This window comes from Pteropus alecto, unplaced genomic scaffold, assembly GCF_000325575.1.
Source record: "Pteropus alecto unplaced genomic scaffold, ASM32557v1 scaffold38, whole genome shotgun sequence".
In the NCBI taxonomy this organism is placed as follows: domain Eukaryota; kingdom Metazoa; phylum Chordata; class Mammalia; order Chiroptera; family Pteropodidae; genus Pteropus; species Pteropus alecto.
In genome coordinates, this window is record NW_006442512.1 from 717,430 (window position 1) to 740,517 (window position 23,088).

Below are 23,088 nucleotides of genomic sequence, written 5' to 3' on the forward strand. Positions count from 1 at the left end.
GCCTTGAAGCCATCTCTTTTTGGAGAACTCACCCAGCTTCCTGCCCCAAAAGCCTTTGTAACCTTCAACCCCAAAGGCCACATCCTCCGTGAAGCCATTTTAGTGACCTACTCAGTCAGGAATCATCTCTACCCCACAACACTGAAGCACCTTACATTTATTAGTAGTGAAATCTTTTAACATGTATAGCACACATCATATTTTAAATGACTTGAGCTAATTAACAGAAAAGTTATGGTACAAGATGATAAAAAGATGAAACTAAAGAAGCCAGTCAGGAAAGAGCGCCACAAAATCCTGAATAATGACTAAAGGTAAGAGCTTCCTGGTGACCTAAACAAAGAGGGCAATATGCTCCAAAACCTCAGCACTTGGCCCTTCACCTGTTCTGTATATTTAATCATAGGTCAAAGGTCAAACAGTCATGGGTACATCTCGCCTGCAAGAGAGTGAGGTGCCTAAGGGCTGACAGTGTGGTGCAGCCTCAGACCAAAGAGTGGTACATACAGACCCCAGTGAACATTCTTTGAAAGAAAGAATGTGTGCCTAAGTGTTTGCAGGGTTGAAGACTCTCTGATGGAGCAGGCAGCTGAGCAATAAGAGACCTGAGGAATTCAAATATATCGATGGAAAAGCTGGTTGGCATTGCCCTGTGTGGCTGCCACCCTCATGCCTGGCAGTTAGACCCACAAAGCAATAGGCCATGCTCCACAGGACCAGGATAGCCCCAGAAGGGCACATCCTCTGAACTGCCTCATCCTCACCTTTTACATGTGGCTGTCCTAAAAGGTGGGGAAACTGAGGCCTGAAGAGGCTAAGGTGCCTGCCTCAGCACGCACAGCATGCTGGACCTAGTCTCCTGACACACCCATGGGGTCCCTGTCACCTAGGGATGCTGGCAGGGTTGTGTCTGAAGGGCCACCAAAACTGCTGAGTGGGCAATGAGCTGCTCCTGCCGTCTTGGCACCGTTAATCCCACAGATTGCTACTGCAGTTGCCAAGAAGAAGTGTTTTATGCATTTTAATCAGTGTTTTATTTTGGATCCTTGTCCCCTGAAGGTCTTCCTACAAGGGCAAGAGTTTAAGAACTGAACCAATACAAAGGAAATAAACACTGAAGGCAGGCAGGTGGGCAGGTAAAGGAAAGCTGTGTCTGGGGTACAATGCTCAGACCCCACAGGGGCCTGAATCATCCCAATTCCAGAGCTCTGGAGCTGCCTGCCACCCCCATTAGACCTGCACTGCCAGCATCATACCCTCACTCATGTCCCATGCCATCTACTCTACTGTGTAACCTCAGGCAATGCCTGTTCTCTCTGGTCTGTTTCCCCCACTGTGCAGCGAGGGGCTGGATTCCAGGGTCCCTGAGGGAGCCCACAACAGAAACTGGACTTTCTCCAGCTGGGAAATGAACCTCCTCAAATGTGGTTAGATCAGGTCCCAAACTGCAGTCCCACTGCAGCTGGAAGACTATTTGAGGGGCTCATATTGGGACTGTCTCCTCTGGGGCTCGGGGTGGGAAAGGACAACGGGTGGAGACAGAAGGGTCATGGGATCACCTGTGGGAAGACTTGGAGAACCACTGGGGTAGGTCAAAGGTCAGTCTAAGGCAGTATCTGGAGGCTCTTAAGGGTGTGTCTCCTCCACATGCCCAGTCCAGCCCACACAAGCCAGTCAGACCTGCTCCTATAAAATAAGTTAGACTAACATTAACAGAGCACATGCTACAGGCCAGGTTTTGGACTTTATGCACACTGCCTCAGAAACATTCACACCAGCATTCAAAAGAGGTATTTCTTACCCATTTTATAGATGAGAACAACTGAGGCTTCCAAAAGACAATTCATTTGCCTTAGGCCTAGGCCACAAAGTTAGGAGGCAGCAGAGCTCTGCTCCTCCTGGTCAGTGCCTGCCCCAAGAGCTGCCTGGGGTGAAGTGAGAATTCTTTCAGACACACAGATCTGACTGGGGCGGGGCGGGCAGGGCAGGGCAGTGCTAGGGTAAGGCCCCCAGGGCTGAAGGAAGGCACTGGTCCTTAGGTAGCTGCAGGTAGGCACTGTGCCTTCCAAACCCAACAAAAGTTCTTTCCCCAACTGTCAAAATGGTATGCTGAACACACTGATTTTTTTCAGTGTTTTTCCACCACACCCTTCTGTGCCTGCTGTGCCGTCTATACTAGAATCTCACCTAATTTGGGGTCGGCTGCAGTGCAGGGTGCAAGGTTTAGTTATTTTAAGTTTCCAGTATCATTATTTCATGGTGTTCCCACTCATCATTCCTCAAGAACTACAGGGATCCCCAGCACACACGAGCATGAGATCCCTGGCATGGAGGTGCTGCTGCCATTGCTGGGGCCCTCGGGATGCCAGGGCCTCTGGGTTCTCAGCCTGGGACATAAGGTGGGTATGTGCAACCTCATCTTGCCTCGACACCCTACGTTCTCATGACTGGGTTTGCAGCAGGAGGGAGTGAGGATTGATGAGGAGAGATGACAGACTTGAGAAGGTGGGCCAAGGGCTTCCAAAAGTCAGCCTAGTGCCCTGCCCAGCTCTGTCAACCAAGAAATGACCAGAAGAGCAGGGGAGGGGAAAGGTGATGGAAACAGAAAGAGACACACGGAGGGCAAATAGAAGAGGCAGGGCGAGGAAGAGAAAGGCAGAGAAAGCAGAGGAGAGAGATGCATAGCTGGAGCTAGGGGCAGGTGAGGGTGGCAGGAGTCAGAGGAAGATAAAGTGAGAACTTGCTCTGCAGACTCAACTACCATTTCCTGAACTCCTGTGCCTGTCACCTATCAAAGTCTTGGCCTGTTAACACACCCTGTCCTCACCACCACCCCACAGGTGGGTTTGATTGCTCAGAAAGGTGAAGAGGCTTGTGCTGGGGGTCACCAATAAACAGAAGCAGAGTCCTTGGGACTTGCCTCATCTCCAAGTTCCTGCCTGTCTGAGGTCATTTCTTTGCCTTCAGCTCCAGGGCATGGAGGAGCTGGATCCATTTCATGAAATGATAAAGTATGTTAGTGGAAAGTGTACCTGCTCACAGGCAGCCATGGCCACAGGGCCAGAAGCAGGGTGGAGGTAGGATGCAGTGAGGCCTGTCTCAAGGGCCCTCAATGGGCCTTTCTCCCCCCCCCCACCCCCCACCCCCCGCAATGGTCACACCCATGCCTGGAGATCTCCCATTTGGCCTTCAGAATCCAGCTCAAAGGTCTTTTCCCCACACACAGCTCTTCTCAAGCCCTAGGGAAGAAGGGATCACCTTCCTGGGCCTCCCCTCTGGATCTCTGGTAGCCCTCTGCGGAACACTGCTGATGTGTTTACCTCCCTTTCTCCCTTGGCTGGAGCTTCCGCAGAGCCCCCATTCTGTGTCGCCCAGATTGAGAGACCACAGGGCAGGGCTGGAGCTGATACAGCTCAGTGCCTTAGGCACGAACAACTGCTGGGACAGCTCCCCAGAACATCTCTGATGCTGAGCCTAGGCTCTTTATAGAGTCTTCATGGAGGAGGTGTCACATGAGGTCAGGCTGAAATTTAAATATATTTCTCCAGGCCAAGTAAGGGGCAGTGACGGAGGGAACAATGAAAGCAAAGGTGTGCGGGGTAGATGTGACTGGCCTGGTCTATGTGATAGCATCCGGGGACTCCTAACGGATCCCTCCCACCCAAATCCTGACCCAGGTGCCTGGACAGCTTTTCAGGGCAGTCCATTCTGGCTTTCTAGGGCTAATCCCTGCAGTGGTGTAAATGGCTGATAATGGTTTTAAGTGTGAGCTGCTAATGGGGGAGCTCAGTCCCAGGGAGGGGTTGTGTGACCAGGAGGCCCTGAAAGGAGAGTTCCAGTGCCCAGGCTGAGTTCCAGCAGGAGGACAGCTGAGCAGGGCCTACTGTCTTCTCCTGGGCTGGTCTGCCCACCCTGGCCTGCCCTCTCCTTCTCCCTTCTCCTCCTCCTCCAGCTGTCCCCCACAGGGAGAGAAACATTAACCTGGAAGAAAATTGAGGTCATGTCCTTTCTTGTGTATTTTCCTCTTGCTCCTGGTTCTGGCAAAGAGTTGCCATCCGTGTGTGTGTGGGTGGGGGGGGGCTGATGTGGGTATATGTGCCTGCTGCCCTTCTTCCCGCCACTCCCCGCCCTCTCTGGCCCAGAGCCACCAGCCCCATCTCTTAGGTGCACTTGGAAACTCAATCCTCTCCCAAAGGTACTTACCTGGCCTCTTACCTGGGCTGTGCTGGAGGGTGCTGACATGGTGCCTGTGGCTACCTGCCTGTTTGCTAGGGCAGCTGTCCCTGTGTGGCCCTGGGCAAGCACCCGGTACTCTGCACTTGAGAGAGGAATGGCCCTGCCCACCCCACCAGAGCACAGCCCATCCTAGGAGCTGCCAGCCTTCTGGCCAGCCCATGGCCCCAAGCCATTTTGGGATAAATTATGAATTTTAATTGTCAAAGCATCTTAGTGTTTAAAGGCTTCTATATATAGGTTCTGCCCTCTAGGAGTGGCTGCCTTGGTGGGGAGGGGCAGGGGTGGAGCTAGGTCTAGACAAGGCCACTTCTGGGTGAGCAAAGGGCACTGGGCTCACATGTCCCAGGCCTGGGATCCAGCTAGTACACCTCTGCCCTGCTGGTGATCTTGAATGAGTCCTAGACCACTCTGGGCCCTGTCACCACTTCCTAGGGTTGTTCTGAGGTGGGAGACCAGCTAGGAAGCTAAGTACTGGCCTAGGGGAGGTGGGAGGGAACACTGGTTCTAGGAAGTTTCCTTGCTGTCTGGGCTGGGCCCACCTGAGCAGATGGCACCCTTACTTGGATTGGAGCTGACCCAGAATTGAGGAGAGGTAGGCAAGCACCCATGTGGTAACCTGAGGGGGCTCAAGGAAAACCTAGGTCCCAGAACCCCATGTTTTCTTTCTTATCTCTCTCCAGGTCTGAGATACCAACCTAGGCTCTAAGAGGCAGGAAGGTACCTCTGAAGGCCTCTGGCCTCATCCCCTGCCCAGGCCAGTGGCCCCTTGGGAGGTACCTGGCAGTAACATCTGCCTTATCTACACTCATCCACTCATCCCTTCACACCTTCCTGGGGTCTTCCAGGGGGCCCTCTCCCAGTTGGCCCAGCCCTCAGAGCTCCACCTGGGAACAGCTCAGGTCGGCCTATCTCAGGCTTTGGTGTCCTGGAACCACCCAGCTCCCATCTGAGAGGGCTACAGGTCTTGAACTTGCGGGAGAGAGCAGCTGAAGTCACGGCTTCAGAGACCCAGAGCAAGGAGCGGGGAGCTAAAGGGAATGGTGGAGCTAGTATGAGATTTGAAGGCTAGAGACCTAATAAATATAGTGGTGATGATGATGATTAGAAAAGCCCTTACGGAGGGCCTTTGGCATGCCAGGCATAATTCTAAGCATGTTACATATAAAAATTCATTTAATCTCACCATAACCCATTGAAGTATATCCTGTTATTATCCCCATTTTGCAGATGGGAAAAAACAGAAGCACAAAGAGGTTCTGTAACTTGCTTAAGGTCACATAGGTGGCATGATATGAACTCAAACATGAACTTGTTTAATCCTCGCAACAATTCTATTAGGTTGATATATTATCACCAATTTATAGGTGAGAGAACTGAAGCACAGAGAGGTGATGCAACTTGCCCCAAAACACAGTGATGAATGGCAGAGCTAGGATTAGGCCCGAGGCAGTTAGACCCAGGGTTATTCTGACCACTCTTGCATACTGCTTCTCTCTGATTCAGGTTCAAGGGCCTGCTGAGCTGAATGATTATGGGCAAGTGGTTTTATATCTTGGGCCCTAAACTCATTCAGAAGAGGGAATGGCAGTCTTCACACTGCCCTCACAGGCTAGGAGCAGAGATTTCAAGAAGAGACATTTATATTGAACACACTCAGTGCTTTGCAGAATGACCCCACCAACCCTCACCACATACCCTGTGAGGGAGGTATTATTAACCCCACTTTAGTAATGAGGAAACCAAGGCTCCAAGCCGTTAGTTCACCTGCTCAAGGTCACTGAGCTTGTGACTCACAGGCATGATAATCCTAGAGATCATCACACAGGTGAGGAAGCGGAGGCCCATGAACAGTAGAGACTTGTCCAATGTCCCACAGCATCTCAGGGCCGGGGCCTAGGAAGAAACCCCACCTCCTGACTATAGCCACTTCCTCTCCCCAGCATCATACCAGGGTAATACAGTGGGGCTAGGTCAGGGACAGGTGAAGGTTTGGGTTACTTCTACCTCAAAAAGGGAAAAAGATTTAAAAACAACCCCCCAATATATCACAAACCAAGGTCCAATGAGTTATTTATATCACAGACAAGCTAACTATAAATAAAAACGTTTGCCCTTATCCTGGTACTGACTGTTCAAAGCCCTCTCTGTTCGAGTGAATCTTGGCCAACTCCTTGCCTAAGCCCATCTTTCCAACCTGATATACTGAGGTCAGTAGCAAGAGGTGATGACCCCTCTGGTCAGACACATATGGGTGCTGTGTTCTGCTCAGGCACAATCATTACCATCGCTCAGCTTCCTGTTCCTGAGAAGCCCAGGCATGCGGGGAGGGCACTAGCACAGATTTGCAAATCTCTAAGGGGTGTCCCAAGGCAGAGGGTGCAAAGTCCAGTGCAGGCCAAGAGGGTAGAGCCAAGACCTATGCACAGAGTCACAGGAGAGGTCCATTCTGCTTGGTGTGAGGACTCAAATGGAAGATCAGATGGTTCAAAATGGAAGATCTGCCTTGGTAGATAGTGAGCTGTCATGAGAGATATACAAGCAGAGACCATAAATCATGGATACTGCAGGAAGACTTCTCTGCTGGGATCCACACCTCAGCAGCCCCTCTTAGCTCTGAGATACCCCTATCTTGCACATGAGTAAAGGGACTTGAGAAGGTCACGCCCCTAAGTGCGTCCACAGCCCTGTGCTGATTCAGGCAGGGAAAGCCTGCTGGCTAGGCCCCACCCTTTCCCAGAGCCGCCAGCAAGTTCTCTGCAGAGAAAAGCAGAGGAGGGAGCAGAGCTCCCCAAAATAGGAAAAAATGGAAAAACACATACACCAAACACCCTAATAACATGTAATACCAATGCCCTGGTAATGTCACTCTGGTGGCAATCAATTTAGGTGTCACGCGAAATAGGTATAATTATTCCACCAGCTCTGTCACTGGTCTCTAACCAGCTCCAGGGACCTGGGTCCAGGCAGGGAAATGCACCAGGCTGGTAGAGGGAGCCAATCCAAACTACCTTGCCAGCACTGGGCTTCTCAGGCCCTGTGGGTAGGCAGGGGCTAGAGGGCCTCATGTCAGGGCCTTGCAAATGCCCAGGAGCCACCATGCTCAGCTACCCCATAGTCGCACAATGGTAAGAGCAATCAGGGAGGACTCCCCAAGGAGGTGAGAATGAAGGAAGAACAAATATACATTAATTCCATCCAGTATTCATTCCCCAGATCACCAAACTCTTATTGAGCACTCACCAATGCGAAGCCCCACGTCAGGTGCCAGGGTGTAGAGATGGGCTTTTCAGGGCCCTGTGCATTATCAAAATAATGAAGCACAGGCTCCCTCTACCTCTCAAACTAGGACCGCCCCTGCCCTCCCTGGGGTGAATGCAGAACCACTGGGTTTCCTTTGGCTCTAGATGTGTAGTAACTCAAGCTCTCCTTGCTCCTCGTTCATAGTTCATTCCCACTTTATGAGAAAGTCCTCTCTGACTGTTCTTGCCCGTCCCTCAGCTCAAGACTTATTTGGATGGCATCCCCACAACTGAGGAAACTGAGGTGAAAGGAGATGATCTTATAGTGAGCACGTATTATGGACTTGCTGCTGCCCATCTCAACCCCATATACCACCAAGACCATAATGTAATACCATTTTATACTCATTCAATCAGTAACAATGAAATATCTCAGCATATGAGTGCTGGCAAGACAGGAGCAATGAAGATATCACCTGCTGCTGGGGAAGCATAAACAGTCCAATCAGTTTGGAAAACACACATTTTCTAGTAAAGGTGAACACAAACATGCCCCACGACCCAGCAATTCTGCTCCCAGCTCTGTGCCCCAGAGATGCTATGCATACTGCCTCGGGAGACTAAACAAGCAGGTTCACAGCAGCATTGTTTGTAAGAGCAAAAACGAAAACAGCTCACATGCCCATCAACAGAAGAATGGAAAATATACTGTGTTGTGTCCAAACGCACAGACCACCGTGCGTCAGTGGAAATAAAAGAATTACATCTACTGTTACTTGCAACAATATAGATAAAGCTTACAGATATGATGTTGAAGAAAAAAGTGAATTCCAGAGGACTGCATATGACTTTATGTTCTTTTTACAAAGTTCAAAAATAACTAAAACTGAACAATTTATATGTATTAAAACATATGATTTTCAAAAGGCAAGGGGATGCTAAATAGATAATTTAGGGTAGTGGTTGCCTCAGAGAAAGAAGCCAAGGGATAAGGTGAGGAGAAGCACATGGGAAGACATACCTCATTATTAAAGTGCTAGTGTTCAGGTTGGGGAGTAGGAGCACGGTGTTCATTATATTATTAATACTAAATATATTGGTTAATTAATTAGCAGGCCAGCCAGAACCAGTGAGCAAGAACCCCAGAGCAAATGCCAGGAAGAAGGCATTCTAGCCCAAGCCTCATGCTTGTTAGCTGGGACGTTAAGCAAGTAATTACACTCTTCTGGTTTTGTTTTCTAGCTACACAATCAAATCCCTGTACCATGTGCAAGGGTAAGACTGAGGGTACATCACTGATAGAAACTATGAATAGCCAACATTTCTTGAGAGCTTTCTGTATAACAGGTGCTGCTCTAAATGCTTTGTATATAGTAACATACTTAATCTTCATGATGACAGCAGGTAAATCCTGCTGTTGTCCTCACTTTATCGATAAGAGACTGAGACCCAAAGAGATGAAGTAACTTGCCCAAAGTCACAGAGCTAGGCAGTGTAGAACTAAAATTTAAACCTGGGCGTCTGGCTCCATGATCCACACTCAACGACTTCACTATAAAGTGAGACAGAAGGAATTGTACACACATGAGGAGGAGACTGTGGTCAGCACAACTCTACCAGGCCCACGGCATCTGAGGATATTCATTCGCTCATTCATTCAACACATAAACAAAGGTTAGCATCAAGAATGCCTTGAATGCATTTGAAAGTGAACTTGCCCTTTGCCCTCCCACATTGTCTCTGATTCTATAATGCCCTGCTTTCTGTGTCTCTGCAAAGTCTTCTACTACCTCAGGACCCACCCAGTCTCTCTCTCTCCCTGGAGGACCCCTGACCATCTCATCCCCCCAAAACAAATACCATCCTCTCTGAGTGGCTGTGTGAGAGCACTCTGCCTTGGTTCTCCTCAACCCCTGCCTGGGGCATCCTTGATGTCGCCTAGCTCTGTTCATGCACACAGGCTGAGGACACTGTGTCCTCTCCAGGTAGTCCTTACTACCGGTCACCAGCTGCTCCCTGGTGCTTCCCAGCGTCTTCCCTATTTCAAGGACCAGGCAGGGGAGCCCAGGCAATGATGGGCACAGGATTGCCCACGGTGTTCAAGGCAATCCATGGGAGCCATGGAAGGGCCTTGCCCAGAGCTGAGCAGGCAGCTTAGCCCGGATGTGTTGAATAAATGCATGAATAAATGGGCTGGTATAATATTAGGTACAAATCTACATGGTTCTACACTATGAGTGGCTGGAAAGGGATGAGTGACTTGGAGCAGTAAGGGAGGTTTCCTAGAAGAGGGGCCAGGAGAAGGCAAAGAGAGGAGAAGGCCTCTGGGTAGGGATGCTGGATCAAGCCAAGTGATGGGGGGATATGCAGAGGGACTGACTGGAGGGAACAGAACAGAGAGCCATCAGTAACTATCGGGAAGGGGGGACCCTGGGGCTGGAAGGCCACCATCCTTCCATAGAGTTACCACACACAGGACAGCTAGACCAGCAGACCCTGGGCAGCAAACCAAGGCTAACTCTGAAACCACCACTACCTCCTGCCTCCCCTCCCAAGCCCTACCCTAGCTCTACATGACCCTCTTCCTCACCCTCCACCTGACACTGCCTCATGCCTCCATGGGACCCCGTGCAAATCACCACACTGCCTTACTTCTCAACAGGAATGCACCCCCAGACCCAACTGCGATCCTCCAGCCATTTGCTTAGTAGACACCTAGACAGCAGCACCAGATGAGCCATCACTTGTACCAGAGATCCTATCTGGCTTTATAATGAACAACCACCCACTCTCACAAGAGGTTGTGTGTGTGTGTGTGTGTGTGTGTGTGTGTGTGTGTGTCCTTCTGGAATTCTGGGTTTTAGAAAACAATAGCATAGAAAAATTGGGCGTTCAGAGGCAGAGGATAGAGAAGCTGAGCACTGGGATCTAAGAGGACTATTACGAGGGGTAGAGTGGTCTTTCCACCTCCCTCCAGCACACAAGGGCCCACAAGCCACAAGCCATGATACCTAGGCTTGGAGCACATACCCATCCCCTAAAACTTGGCTCCTTGGATTCAGGACCCATTCTAACTCCAGACTCTGGGGAGCACTGCAGCCTTGACCAAGCCCATCTCACACTTAAATAGGCAGGGGATAGGGGAGGGGGCCAAGACAACAGAAACGTAACAGAGGGCCTGCCCTGGCTTTTGCTAAACTCCCCTCCACGAGGGGCAGCTGGGTGCTGCCTGGAGCTCCCATCTGGGTCCTGAGGAATTTTTGGCCCTTTCCTTCTGCCACTTTTCTCTTCCACCTCAGGCTATGGGGAAAAAGCAAGAAGGCCAAGCAAGCTGTCCCTGCAGACCAGATTCTGGCATCTTATCAGAGGTGTGAAGACTCTGAGAGCTTCCTGGCTCACACAAGGACAAAGGGTCTGGGACAGGTGACCCTCTCTTCCCTCACTGGCACTCCTTGATGGATGAGGGGAAGCCCCAGGCTCATTGCTCTCTGGGCATAGGAGGCACTGGTGCTGGGGCTGTTGTCATAATGACCAGCAAGGCTGAGCCCAGAATCGTGGGCCAGGCTGGGCTGCATGCCCTCTGGCTACCCAAGCCAAGCAGAGGACTGAAGGAGGGCTGAGGGCTGGGCTGGCAGAGAAGGGGCTTGCCCAGATGGTAGTGCCCCCTACCTCAGGGCCTCCTGCACTCCCACCCCACCAGGACAGAGTTGTTCCTATCTTCCTTCTCCCCCAAGATACCCCTTCTCCCCCACCCCAACCCCAGGACCTCTGAGAACAAAGAAGAGATGCTGCTGGCAAAACCAAAGCTGGATGGGGCTGGGCTGGGAGCCAAGGCAAGAACCAAGAGAGGACTGTCACTGGGCCTGGCCCCGCCCCTCCTCAATGTGGGAGCCATCTGGAGGGACACATCTCCTAGGGGTCCCTTAGCTACCTGGGAGAGGTGAAGAAGGGGGCTGGGAGGAGCAGAGTTGGAGGCTCCCTCACCTCCCTTTTCTTAGCTGGTTCCCATCTCCCACCCACTCTGCCTCAGAATAAAAAGTGGGGCAGGAGGAGGTGAGAAGCCTGGGCTGAAAACAGACAAAGGGGAGGCCCCTAAAGGGTTTCTGGATCCTTTACAGACCCAACTCTCTCTCCTCCACTCTCTCTACCTCCCATTTCCCTTTCTCCTTCTCTCTGGGCAGCAGCTGGAAAAGGGCTGATCCTTCTGAGGGGAGGGATCTGGCATTCAGGCTGAAGCCTGTGGAGAAAGCTGGCCCCTGACCTGTATCCACCCACCTGAGGGTGCCTGGGAACATCTGGGGTCTACGGAGAGAAGGAACCACCTAGCGCTGAGCAGGGGGCGTACCCTCCAGGGTGAAGAGTGCTCAGAATGGGAGAGGGGAAGGAAGATGGACAGGGCTGGGAAGCCAGCGGGGGCCCCTCCACAGCCCTGGGGTCCCAGTTAGGCAACCTGGAATTGGTTGGGGTGGGGACAAGGGAAGGGAAGAACCTTTTCTGAGGCTTGAGGGGGGTCAGATCTGTAACCCCGAAGTGGGGGTTTGGGTGCACTGCGGTGTCCCGCAGCCCCAGGAGGACCCAGGGCAGCCCCCAGGGGCGATCACCGCGGGGTAGCCAGCTCAGGGCTGGGCCGTGGCCGCCGGGCTCACCTGCATCTCGGGCACGCGGTCCGTCCGTTCGGCTCAGTCACCAATCGCATGTCTTCCCCGCCGGGCCACAGCCCCTGCCCAGCCCCCTCCTCGGTCTCCTCCTCCTTCGCCAACACCTCCGCCCGTCAGTCCGTGAGCCCTCGCGGGGCTGACTGTCTGTCCTCCCCACACCGGCGGGAGCCCAGCCGGAGCCGAGGCTGGGGCCGTGGCCCCGGCGGGCGGGGGAGCAGCTGGGCTCAGGATGCACGACGCGGGCGCCACGAGCCCAGTTCTGCTCCCGGAGCCGGCCTGGCGCCACCGCCGCCTCCTCTTCTGCCGCTGGGGCCGGGGTCCAGGCCAGGCGCGCTTCGCAGCGGAGCCGGGGCCAGGGCTGAGGCCGGCGGGCAGCGGCCGCGCATGCTGCTCGGAGCCCCGCGTCAGGAGAGGGACCGGAGCGACGCGGGTGGGGACTCCGCTCGCTCCGGGGCCTGGACCCGCCGCCGCCGCCGCCTGTGCTCAGCGGGCCTCCCGCTCCGGCTCCCGCTCCGGCTCCCGCCCGGGCTACGCGCTCTGTCACGGCGCCGGGAGGGAGCGCGAGGAGCGAGCCTGAGAGGGAGGAGGGACTGAAGGAGGGAGGAGTGAGCGAGTGACGGGAGCGGGACTGGGGAGAAGGCGCGGCCGCACAAATAAGGGAGGGGGAGGCGAGGTAGGGGGTTCGTCTCCTTTCCGCGAAGGAGGCGGAGAGCGAGCAGCGCCCCAATCATTGCCCTGCACGGATGGAGGGGCGAAACTGGCGAGGGGCCCGCCCGCCCGCCTGGAGCAGAAACCGGCACCGTGGTGCTCCTGCCCTGCACACGGCCGCACCCCTCCGAGTCCAGGCTCCCGGCGAATCCCGAGCCATGCGGTCCTCCCTGATTGTGCGCGCACACCTTCTCATGTGGACATATGCGTGTGCATGTAAACTCGAGTGTGTTAACTAGGGTCGTTGCACACATTGCCATGTGAACGGACACGCGCGTAAACGGGCAAAGCTCCCCACTCGGTCAGGGTTGTTTGGAGGACGGCGTGGGAAGGGTCAGGCCCGGAGCCTCTCTCCTGCGCCTTCTCCCCTCTCCTTGGAAATGTCTGTGAATAGCTGGAGGGCCCAGAGTCTGGCGGCAGGTACAGGGGAAGCTCCTGGGAACAGCGAGGAAAGCGAGCCAGCTCCGCGGCTCTACCCCAAATCGGCTCTTGCCCACCTTTTGCAGCCCGGGTCCCCACCCAGCCTAGCTTCTTATCCAGCAGAGGGCAGCAGGCCGCTCTGGCCCGCTCTGGACAGCAGAGGGCAGCGTAGAGCCTCGGTCTGGGCTTGGCGGTCTCTCACCTTGTTCCCCAACCGGTCATTGGGGTCCTGGGCTGGGGCCAAATACTCAGATGGGACCAGGAAATGGGACCTCTTCTCAAACATCCAGATCCTCCTTGATCAGCATATACAGAGAATCGGCTGGCGGGGGTGTCTTGGCAAAGCCTACAGAGTAGGCTACAACCTTTGGGACCTCACCTTCTTCCACTGTACACCCCCTTTCATCTCCTTGAAGCCAGATGCCTTTTAACACTAAGCTGGTTTGATTGGAATAACCATTAATGCTAATACTCACCCCTTCTCCACAGTTGGCAGTGCATCCCTTTAACACACCAGTTCTCTGGATACCTCGAGCTCACAGGTAGGGGTTATGGTAAGCAGAGAAGCTGAGGCTGGGGGAAGGAGACTAGCCCAAGGCCTCTCAGTCTCAGCACAGATTTCTGGATCCTGCTCCCAGTGCCCTGCCCCCCATGGAATCTGCTGGTAAGGCCACCAGTGTACCCCCACTCCCAGCACCATCTTGTTTCTCCATTATTCAGCCTCACACACACAGCCCAAAAAGCATTCCACAGACCTTTCATTCCAGCTAAACAGATTCTGGGTACCTCTCAGTCTCAGTGCCACACCTCTGCTAGGAACAGTTCTGCCTGGACAACAATCTCCTGTCTTCTTTATCTGTGTCCATCCTCATCCTAGACCTGGCTGGAGATCCCCTCCTAGTAGGAGCGGATGTTGTTCTGTGCACTTTACATTCACCCTCCAACAACCCTGGGAGGAGTCGCTGTTCCCCCTATGACAGAGAAAAGGAACCCCAGGCTCAGAGAGGTTACTTGACTTGCCTGTGGTCAAGCAGCTGGTAATACGCCTGGGAAAAGAATTTGAATCGCCTTCCAGGGCTGAGAAAACCAGTAGAGGGCAGGCTTGGTAGAGGGTATTATAGGTGGGAGAGGAAGAGGGGAGGTAGCACAGGAGCCCTCCCTTCAAGAGCCCAGAAAAGGCGGCTCCCTGGCCCCTCAACTCTGTGCTGCCTGGACCCCCTCCCAGATACCCTCGCTCCCCCGCCAGGCTGTTTGTGAGTTACAAGCAAGCTCCCGCCTCCCGCACCACCTCCTCCCACCAGCCCGGCAGGAATAGACGCGCTCTTGCTCCTGCGTGGAGGCTCCGCCAGGCGGGAGCGCAGACCCGCTGGGGCGGGGGCGGGGGCTATTCCTGGTGCGGCGACTGACGCAGGCACCGCGCGGCTGCGGCCGGTCTCCGCCCCCGACTCACCTGCTCCCTTCCTCAGTAATCTTCGCAGAGAAATAGGGAAGAGCCCAGTTGTTCCCCCAGCCTCCAGATGCTGGCTGAGGAAGCTGGCGTACCGAGGTGGGGTCTTCTGGGGCCCGCAATCATCCCTCTGCTCCTTGCAGGCAGCAGAGAAGACGACAGAGTTTTGTCTGGGAGGAATTGCCCCGCAGACTTAGTTCTACATTATAAACAGTATCCAAGTAATTTCCTTTACCTGTTTCTCCAAAAGAAATGACCAGTCCCAGCTTCCCCTGTCTTATTTCTCCAATAGAAATAATGGGGATGGAGAGGTTTGGGGGGAAGAACTTGGAGAAAAGGCCTTTTTAGGGGTCTGGCCTGGGCCTTGTGAGAATGCAGGCTCCTGGCCTTGTCACCAGAGACCTCATAAAAGGAGGGCTTGTTACTGGGCCTTCGCCCAGTCAGAGCCTGTACATGCGCTGCAGAACAGGTATCTCTCCACTCTTGTCTGGTAGGGTAGTCCCTAACCTCTCAGGGGTCCCAGGGCCATAGGGACACATGGGAATGGCCCAGTCCAGGACTTCACTGGCACAACCAGGGAAGGATACTCAGAAACTACAGTTGAAGAATGTTTACCCATACCTCCCAGCCATTGTCCTTACTGGTCCACCTGCTCTGCATGCCCTCTCCCTGTCTCCACCTGTGCTTCAAGACCAAATTAAGTCCATTTTCTTCTACTCCAGTCTTCTCCAAGGCCATGAAATAGACAGAGGCAAGGCTCCAGTCTCCTCCCTTCTCTGTTCTCAGACTAGGAACTTTCAAAAGTAGGTCTGAGACTGCATGTTGTACAGGTGGGCACACATCAACCAAACCCTGGCTTTGGGGTGAAAACTTAGTCAAGCAAGAGCTGATGGTTGGGAGAAGAAGCCAGCCTGCTATAGCCTGAGAGCCCACAGCAGAGCGGAGGAGCTGGAATGGGTTTGCCAGGGTACTCTGGAGGAGGGTACAGGGCCCTCTAACATTTACTCAGCCCCTACAGTAAGCCAGACTCTGAGCTATATTTTAAATACTTCTCACTTCAAGATTGGTATTGCTGTCCCCGTTGAACAATGAAAAAGCTGAGGCTCTGGGAAGGCTGTTGACTTGCTCAAGTGCACTCTGTGTGCTTTTGATGTCAGAGCCCAAGCCTGGGGAGCTGAGGATGCAGGAGGAAGGGCCAGGTTCCCCCCTAGAGCACAGGAAGGAATGAGTGGTACACATAGGCCTGCCTGCATACCTGCTCTATGCTGGCCTATCCACTTACATACCAGCAGCTCATGGGATTTTACAATGATGATTATTTCTGAAGGCACTTGAAATTAATGACAGCTCTAAAATGGCTGGGACAGTGGAGTCATTGCTGAGACCTCTAATTAGCAAGAAAACGGAGACCAGGAGCTAGAGAAAGCAGGTGGGGGCTGGGCAAGCAGCACTGGGCATGGAGCAAGGTTGGGGGAGTGGACTGGAGACAGCTGGAGGTCCCTGTGTCCCACTTTATGCCATAAATTTGATTCTGAGCTTTCTTATTAACTTGCTGTGTGACCTTGAGAGGGTCACTACCCCTCCATGGGCAAAAGTTTCCCTAGCTATACAGTGAGGTGATGGCTTGGGGTTCTCTAAGCTCAGGGCTCTGTGGCCCTGCCTAGATAATGGGGAGAGTGGGCTGAGGCCTCAAGTGGGGGCTCCTTGAAGGGCCCTGAGTCCCTAGAAGGCTGAAGCCCAGAAGCTGGGGGCTCTATAGCCTCTGGGAGCCATAGCAGAAGCCCTGCATTCACTCAGGGCTCTTGCAGCCCTTCATTCTAGGGTCACCAAAGCCGCTGGTACAATGAAGTCCTAGAAACTCAGGCTGGAGTCAAGTGGATTAGGAAATGGCAGAAAATCCATAGGTCAGAGCCCTGTGCTGGTGCAGCTGTGGAGGTTGGCAAGGGATAGGGGGCACCTGAGGGGGTTGGCAGGAAAGGCCCCTCTAGGAGGTGGGCCTGGAGCTGTGGCCAGGGTTAGGGCCTTCCTGTCCCTTCTCCAAGAACCAGAAGGGAGTCAGGAACACTAGGGTTCCACCCAGGCATGTTATAAGAGGGTCAGGCCAAGGTACCTAAAAGGGAAAGGTTTTATTCGAGGTTACTTGTCCAGGTACTCCCCATCTCCTGGTCCTCCACATCTTGCATGGGGCAGCTGGCACAGGGAAGGGCACTGGGGCTCAGCTGAAGGGAACTTCTTTGCATGGTGGCTGGTCTAACTGGATGTGGTGATGTGCTGGTTGACCTGGAGGAAATATCCATTTGGGTACAGGCTGAGGCCAAGAGTCCAAGGGCAGGGTGTGGAAAGCCCACCCACACTTCCTTGGGGCATCCTTTTTCCTGGCAGTTTCCACTACTGGCATGTCAACGGCTTTCTCAGACACCCACTTCCTTCCCTTTGAAATAAGGCCCTATGTAGCCCCTTCCCTCCAGAAGCCTGCTCTAAGCACCTCAGTCTCTTGCTCTGAGCTGGCCTTTGTGTCCTTGGACATCTCTTTGAGCCTCAGTTTCCCCCTCTGTAGGATGGGAATATCAATAGAACCATTTCACAGGGTTGGTGTGAGGATCTCGTGACTCAATGTATATATATTTAGTACTGGATGCTAGGCTGGGCACATAGTAGGTACTTGATAGATTCACATATATTTATGGTTGTTATTCTTACTGTTATGGGTGCTCTCTGTTCCTGAACCCACAGCCCCTCCTCTGTAAATGTTGCTTGCAGCATTTCCACTAGGAGAGGACTCCACCAATTTCTTCATCCTCTGAGAATCAGGAAAGCCCTGAAGGCAGGGGCTGATCTTGTGTTGCCTCCAGTTTCTGAAGACAGCCCAGAGCCCTGATTCCAGAGGGTCTGATGTGTGCAAATTAAACTCAACTGGAATCCATTAATCAGGACAGACCAGAGCATGGGGGGCAGGAGGAATCTTGAATCCTCTACTCTTACTTCTTCTCATCTCAGGGCCTTGGTCACCCATACCTCCACTGGAAATATCCCAGCATCAGTGACATTCACTTATCCAGAAGCAATGTAGAAGCACTGAGAATCAGGGGAAGTCAAAAGGCTCTGGGAGGCCCCAAGGCAGAAGCCCTCCAGAGAAACAAGGTCCAAGGGCTGGCCCCTGCTCAGCCTGGCCACACAGCCCTGCTGAGCTAAGCTCCTGATTGCCGCTTCCACAGTAGCTAAGAAGCAGGAAATCTGTCTGGGGCCAGTCGGTGAAGGGGCTTGTCAGCCCTGCCCACCCTAAGTCCCTCTGGGGAACACCTGATGTTCTTGACCTTACAGTTAGCTCTCCTTAAGAACACAGGGAAGTATGCACTCCATTAAACACACACACATGCATATGCACGTGCATGCATACACACACACACACACACACACACACACACACACACACACACACCCCTACCTTTAAATGATGAAATTGAGAACAAAACCAAAAAAGCAAATATAAAAGGCAGTTTGTGTGAAGGAACAACTCCCTGGCTCATTGGGAATCTGGGCTCCAGGCTTGGCAGAGCTGCGTCTCCCAAGAGCCTGGGCTTGGCTGTCACCATGGATCATGTCGGGGGTAACTTGAGCTAATGTGTGCACAGGCACCACTATTAGCAAATCCATTCATTAAGCACTTGTCCTGAGTTCTGTCGTGCAGGAGACTTGTTTATTAAGTCACAGGAAGCATTGCGGCTCAGAAGATGTCCAGCTACAGGGCCAAGCAGTCTTGAGTTCCAGTCTTGGCTCTGTCTCTAACCACTGTGTGACTCTAAGCAAGTCACTTCACCTCTCTGAGCCTCAGTTGCCCTGTGACGGGCAGCCCCTAAGATGATCCCTGATGGTCCCTGACTTCTGGTATTCCCCACCTTGTGCAATCCCCTCCCCTTCAGTGTGGGCTAGACTAATGGACTCATTTGTGATGAATAGAATATGGCGAAAATGATGGAGTATCACTTTTGAGATCAGGTTACAAAAAGACTGTGGCTTCCATCTTGGGTGCCCTCTTTCTGTCACTTGCTTGTTCACTATGACAGAGGCCAGCTGCTGTGTTAATAGCAACTGAATATATGGGTAGATGTAGATGGGAGAATGCCTCCACCTGCATCACCACTAGAGAGCCCACTGAAACCCCGGCCCCTGCCCTCTCCTCCAGGAAACCTGTCCTGATTGTTATAGTCATACACATCACCCTCTCCTCCCAGCTATATCAGACCCTCCTGCTCTGGGCTGGAATCCTCAGAGGGCAGTAAGTCCCTATGCCCCAGGACCAAACGGAAGGCAGGTCAGAATGGAGGGAGGGCAAATCCTGACAATCTCAGCTCTGCTGTGTGACCTGGGGAAGTTGCTCACTCTCCCTGATGTCTCTAAGACCCAGTGAGGAACTGAGGCCTGCCAACAGCCACGCAAGCAAGCTTGGAAGCAGACTCCCCAAGTCTAGTCTTGAGATGACTGACACTCTGGCTGACACCTTGATTGCAGTCTTGTGAGAGACCTTGAACCAGAGGTACCCAGCTGGATTCCTCACTTATAGAAAACTGTGAGATAATAAATATTTGTTCCTTTATAACTAACATATGCTCCATCTGTAAAATGGGCCTAAAACTTCCTTTTTCCCAACATGGCTGAGGGCATTGAGATAATGCAAGCAATATGCCCTCTGCCGGCCAGGGTAGAGAATGGCACAGGAGCTAAGTGGTTATCTAGTGGGGTTGAAAAGATGCACACACTATGAACCAACTCCCTCCCGGGGATATACCCTGGAGAAACATGTCCACGGAAGATAAATACAGGAATGCTCATAGGCGTAGTGTTTGTAATAATGAAATTTTTACAAACACAGTTGGAAATGTTCTAAATGCCCACTGTTGAGAGAAGGCCTGAACGGAATGTGGTATAATCACACAGTGGAATGCTACACAACACTGAAAACAGGTAAGCTAGAGCTACCTGCATTAGTGTAGGTGACTCCACAAACATAATGTTGATGGAAAAAACAAAGATGTATACAGGATGGTACCATTTATATAAGGTTTAAAAACAAGCCCCAAACCATAGAGCGTGTATGGATACCTACATATATAGGAAAAGTATAAACACATGCATGAGAATGATGAACACCAATTCAAGGGGAGTGTTACTACCAGGGAGAGAGAAAGGAGAGGTGGTAAAGTTGGGCCTATCTCGAGCCTTACACTCCAGAGCGTTTACCATGAGCAGGCACAGTGGTTCTAATTTAATCTTTTCAACAACCCCATGGGGTCCATTCTATTATTATATCTTATTACAGAGAAAGAAACTGAGGCCAAGGTCTCCAGGGAGATATTCCTGTGCTTTCAAGTCCAGTGGGAGGCCAGGGTTTGGTTCCTCAATTTGCCACTAACTCAGGGGAGGCCATGTTACTTCCCTGGCCTCAGTCTAGTTTTCCGTAGCACATGAGATTCACCCCCTTCTTTCTTCATATGTGTAGATGGAGATGCTGGGAAAGTCTTGATAAATCATTCTGGAATATTTGCAGAGCACCCCATGAGCCAAGCCTAGAACTGTCTACATAGCAGGGGAAACTAAAAACAAAAAAGTATGGACAAAAGAAGGTGTGAATAAGATAATTCAACACAATTCAGTTCAGTTTGATTTTATTTTGATTCAGTTCACAAACAGACAATGGCTGAGATTAAGGAATATTGCTTGAGTGCCTACAACATGCTGGACCCTGTATTAGGTGCTTTTATAAATTATCTCACGTAAGCCTCAACTACAGTCCACTAAAGTAGGAACTTGTCATTATCCCTCATACAATCAATGAGGAAACAGGATCAGGGAGAGTGAGCAACTTCCCCAGGTCACACAGCAGAGCTGAGATTGTCAGGATTTGCCCTCCCTCCATTCTGACCTGCCTTCCGTTTGGTCCTGGGGGCATAGGGGGAGGTCCAGGATTTACTGCCCTCTGAGGATTTCAGCCCAGAGCAGGAAGGTCTGACAGAGTTGGGAGGAGAGGGCGATGTGTATGACTATAGCAATCAGGACAGGTTTCCTGGAGGAGAAGGCAGGGGCAGGGGTTTCAGTGGGCTCACTAGTGGTGATGCAGGTGGAGTCATTCTCCCATCTACATCTACTCATATATTCAGCAAAATTCACTGCAGCTTTCTCGGGGCCCCAAAGAGCCCGTGGTCCAGTACACAAGGTTCGACATAACATGATCCAGGATGAGGTGAGAGAAGCATGGTGGGTCGTGCACACACAGGACAGGCACTAGGGAGTCAGGAAAGATAACCAGGAGGTGGTAAAGGTAGTGATGGATGATCTGAAATCCAAAAGGTGAGTAGGAATCAAATCACTGTACAGAAGGTGGAGTGGGAGGGTGCACCAAGCAGAGAGAACAGCAGGTGCAAAGGCCCGGCCCTGGGATGGTAGGGACAGACAGCTGGTCCCAAGGGCGGTTCCAGCTCAGCTGAGGGGGGATGTGGAGCTGAGGTTACCATCTCGCTAGGGTGTCTGCCTGCTGCATTCTCCAGCCTGCTGGGTACCCAGGCCAGCACAGCCCTATTGGGTAGGATGGATTAAGAATGGAGGAGTTTGAACCATAATAGCTCATGTAATTATGTACAAAAATGAAGGAGAGCTCCTTAATAATTGATGGTAGGAGAGAGTAACTATGGGCAGAGGCATCTGACTGCATCACCCCCGTCCCGTCTGGCTGGGACCCAGGGTGGCTGCCTGGCCACTAATATGCCCATAAATTCTTGAAATTATAAAGAAGAAGGCAGGTGTCATGTCATACCCATAAACAGCTTGTTAGCTAAGACTAACAAAGGAGTGATTGGTGCTTAGCATTGCATGGGCTCCCCCGCACCGTCCCTGATTGCAGAGGGAGGTGGATGAGGAGTAAGTATAAAGAGAGTCTGAGATACTGGCTGCCCCACTCCCCGCCCCCCTTCACCCTCCTGACCCACTGTGGAGTCAGTCAGGTGGTACTAGTTAAGAGAGGAGGTCCACAGACATGAAGAGCCAAAACCAGGCCATGAGCTCCCCATCACTGCAGTGCGCAAGCAGAGACCAGACAGACCTGTCACAGAGGATGCTAGAGGGGCCTAAAGAACTCTGAGGTCCTGCCCAGACTGATGTGCTGAGACAGGTTGGGGTGTTGGGAAGAAATGGACACTGGGGCCAGAAACAGAGTGCACATCCCAGGGAAGCCTCTTGCTGGCTGTGTGACCTTGGGCAAGTCACCCACCCTGTCTGAGCCACTTTCCATTCACAATACCTGGGGATAGTCATGCCTACTTGGAGGAGTGTGGGGAGGGTCCAAGGAGCACATGCATGTGATATTCCTGGTGCACAATAGGCCTTTGTGCATAGGGCATTCCCTATCCCTCTCTCATCCATCCCTGATCTCACAGGGCTCCTAATTAGGTCAAGCCTAATAAGGCTCCCCTCTGCCAGGTCCTGTTTATGCTCCATTAAAGCCTGAGTCTAGGACATGAGTTGGGGGTGAACATCAGAGGAGAGGAAGGTGTCCAGCTGTCAGTACTTGGCCCACCCCAAGCTCTACCACACACAGGCCACCCCAACCCCAGGGAGCAGAGAGGGAAGACAGAGGCAGAGCTGCCAACATAGAGAGGCCTCATGGGGAGTGGGGAAAGGTAGAAGGGACAGCTGGGAATGCTGGCATTTTGGCTCCTTGATAGTGAAGAGCTTGAACCCCACTGTCTCTCAGGCTAGGGGTCTGTAGTCTCTGAGACGCTCCCTTCTGGGAGGTAGCCTGATTTGGGCACTTGGGTAATCAGCTGTGCCAAGGGCCACACAAAGCAAAAGGATGCAATCTCGGCCTAGGGAAGGCACCCTCATCCCAGCCTGGCCGTGGAGAGGCAGCCTAATCACACTCCGTAACTCACCCAAAGCCACAAGGAACAGGGCTGGGCCCAACATTTGGGCAACAAACAGGCTCTTCTTGTGCAGCCTTGGCCTGTCCCACTGTAGCCTGTTTTGCAGATGCACAGAGAGGCACTGCAACTGCCCAAGGTCACAAAGCAAGTCAGTGCTGAAGCCTGAAGCCTGAAGCCTGGACCTCCTGCCTTTCCTCACACCAGGAGGAGGTGGAGGAGATTATCATGTTCAAGCTTGGTGCTCAAGGTCATGCTGTGACAGATGGGACGAGCGCTCTGACAGCCACTGTGATATGGCATTCCCAGGAGCTCTCTTGCTGCATGAGAACTCGCAGCCCTTGACACTTGCCTGTCCAGCACTTGCCCAGTGGGGTGGGGGCAGCTAGGTACAGGTTCCTGCAGTCACAGCCAAGTGGTCTGGTCAGAGAGGGATGGAAGCATCTTCAAGGGACAGCTCTAAGGACTGG

The 23,088-nt window shown here is 52.6% G+C and overlaps 1 protein-coding gene across 2 annotated transcripts in view; it reads right to left on the bottom strand.

The window, feature by feature from the left end:
* LINGO1 (leucine rich repeat and Ig domain containing 1) overlaps nt 1-23,088 on the bottom strand; it is a 192,444-nt gene that overhangs the window by 4,695 nt on the left and 164,661 nt on the right. The window contains exon 1 of one of the 2 annotated variants that reach the window (XM_006922594.3): nt 12,122-12,662. The exons of the other annotated variant lie outside the window; for it this stretch is intronic. Within the exon in view, the coding sequence (XP_006922656.2) occupies nt 12,122-12,127 (6 nt within the window). The 5' untranslated portion in view covers nt 12,128-12,662. Of the gene's footprint in view, nt 1-12,121; nt 12,663-23,088 lie in introns of those variants that run through there. 2 annotated transcript variants of the gene reach the window in all.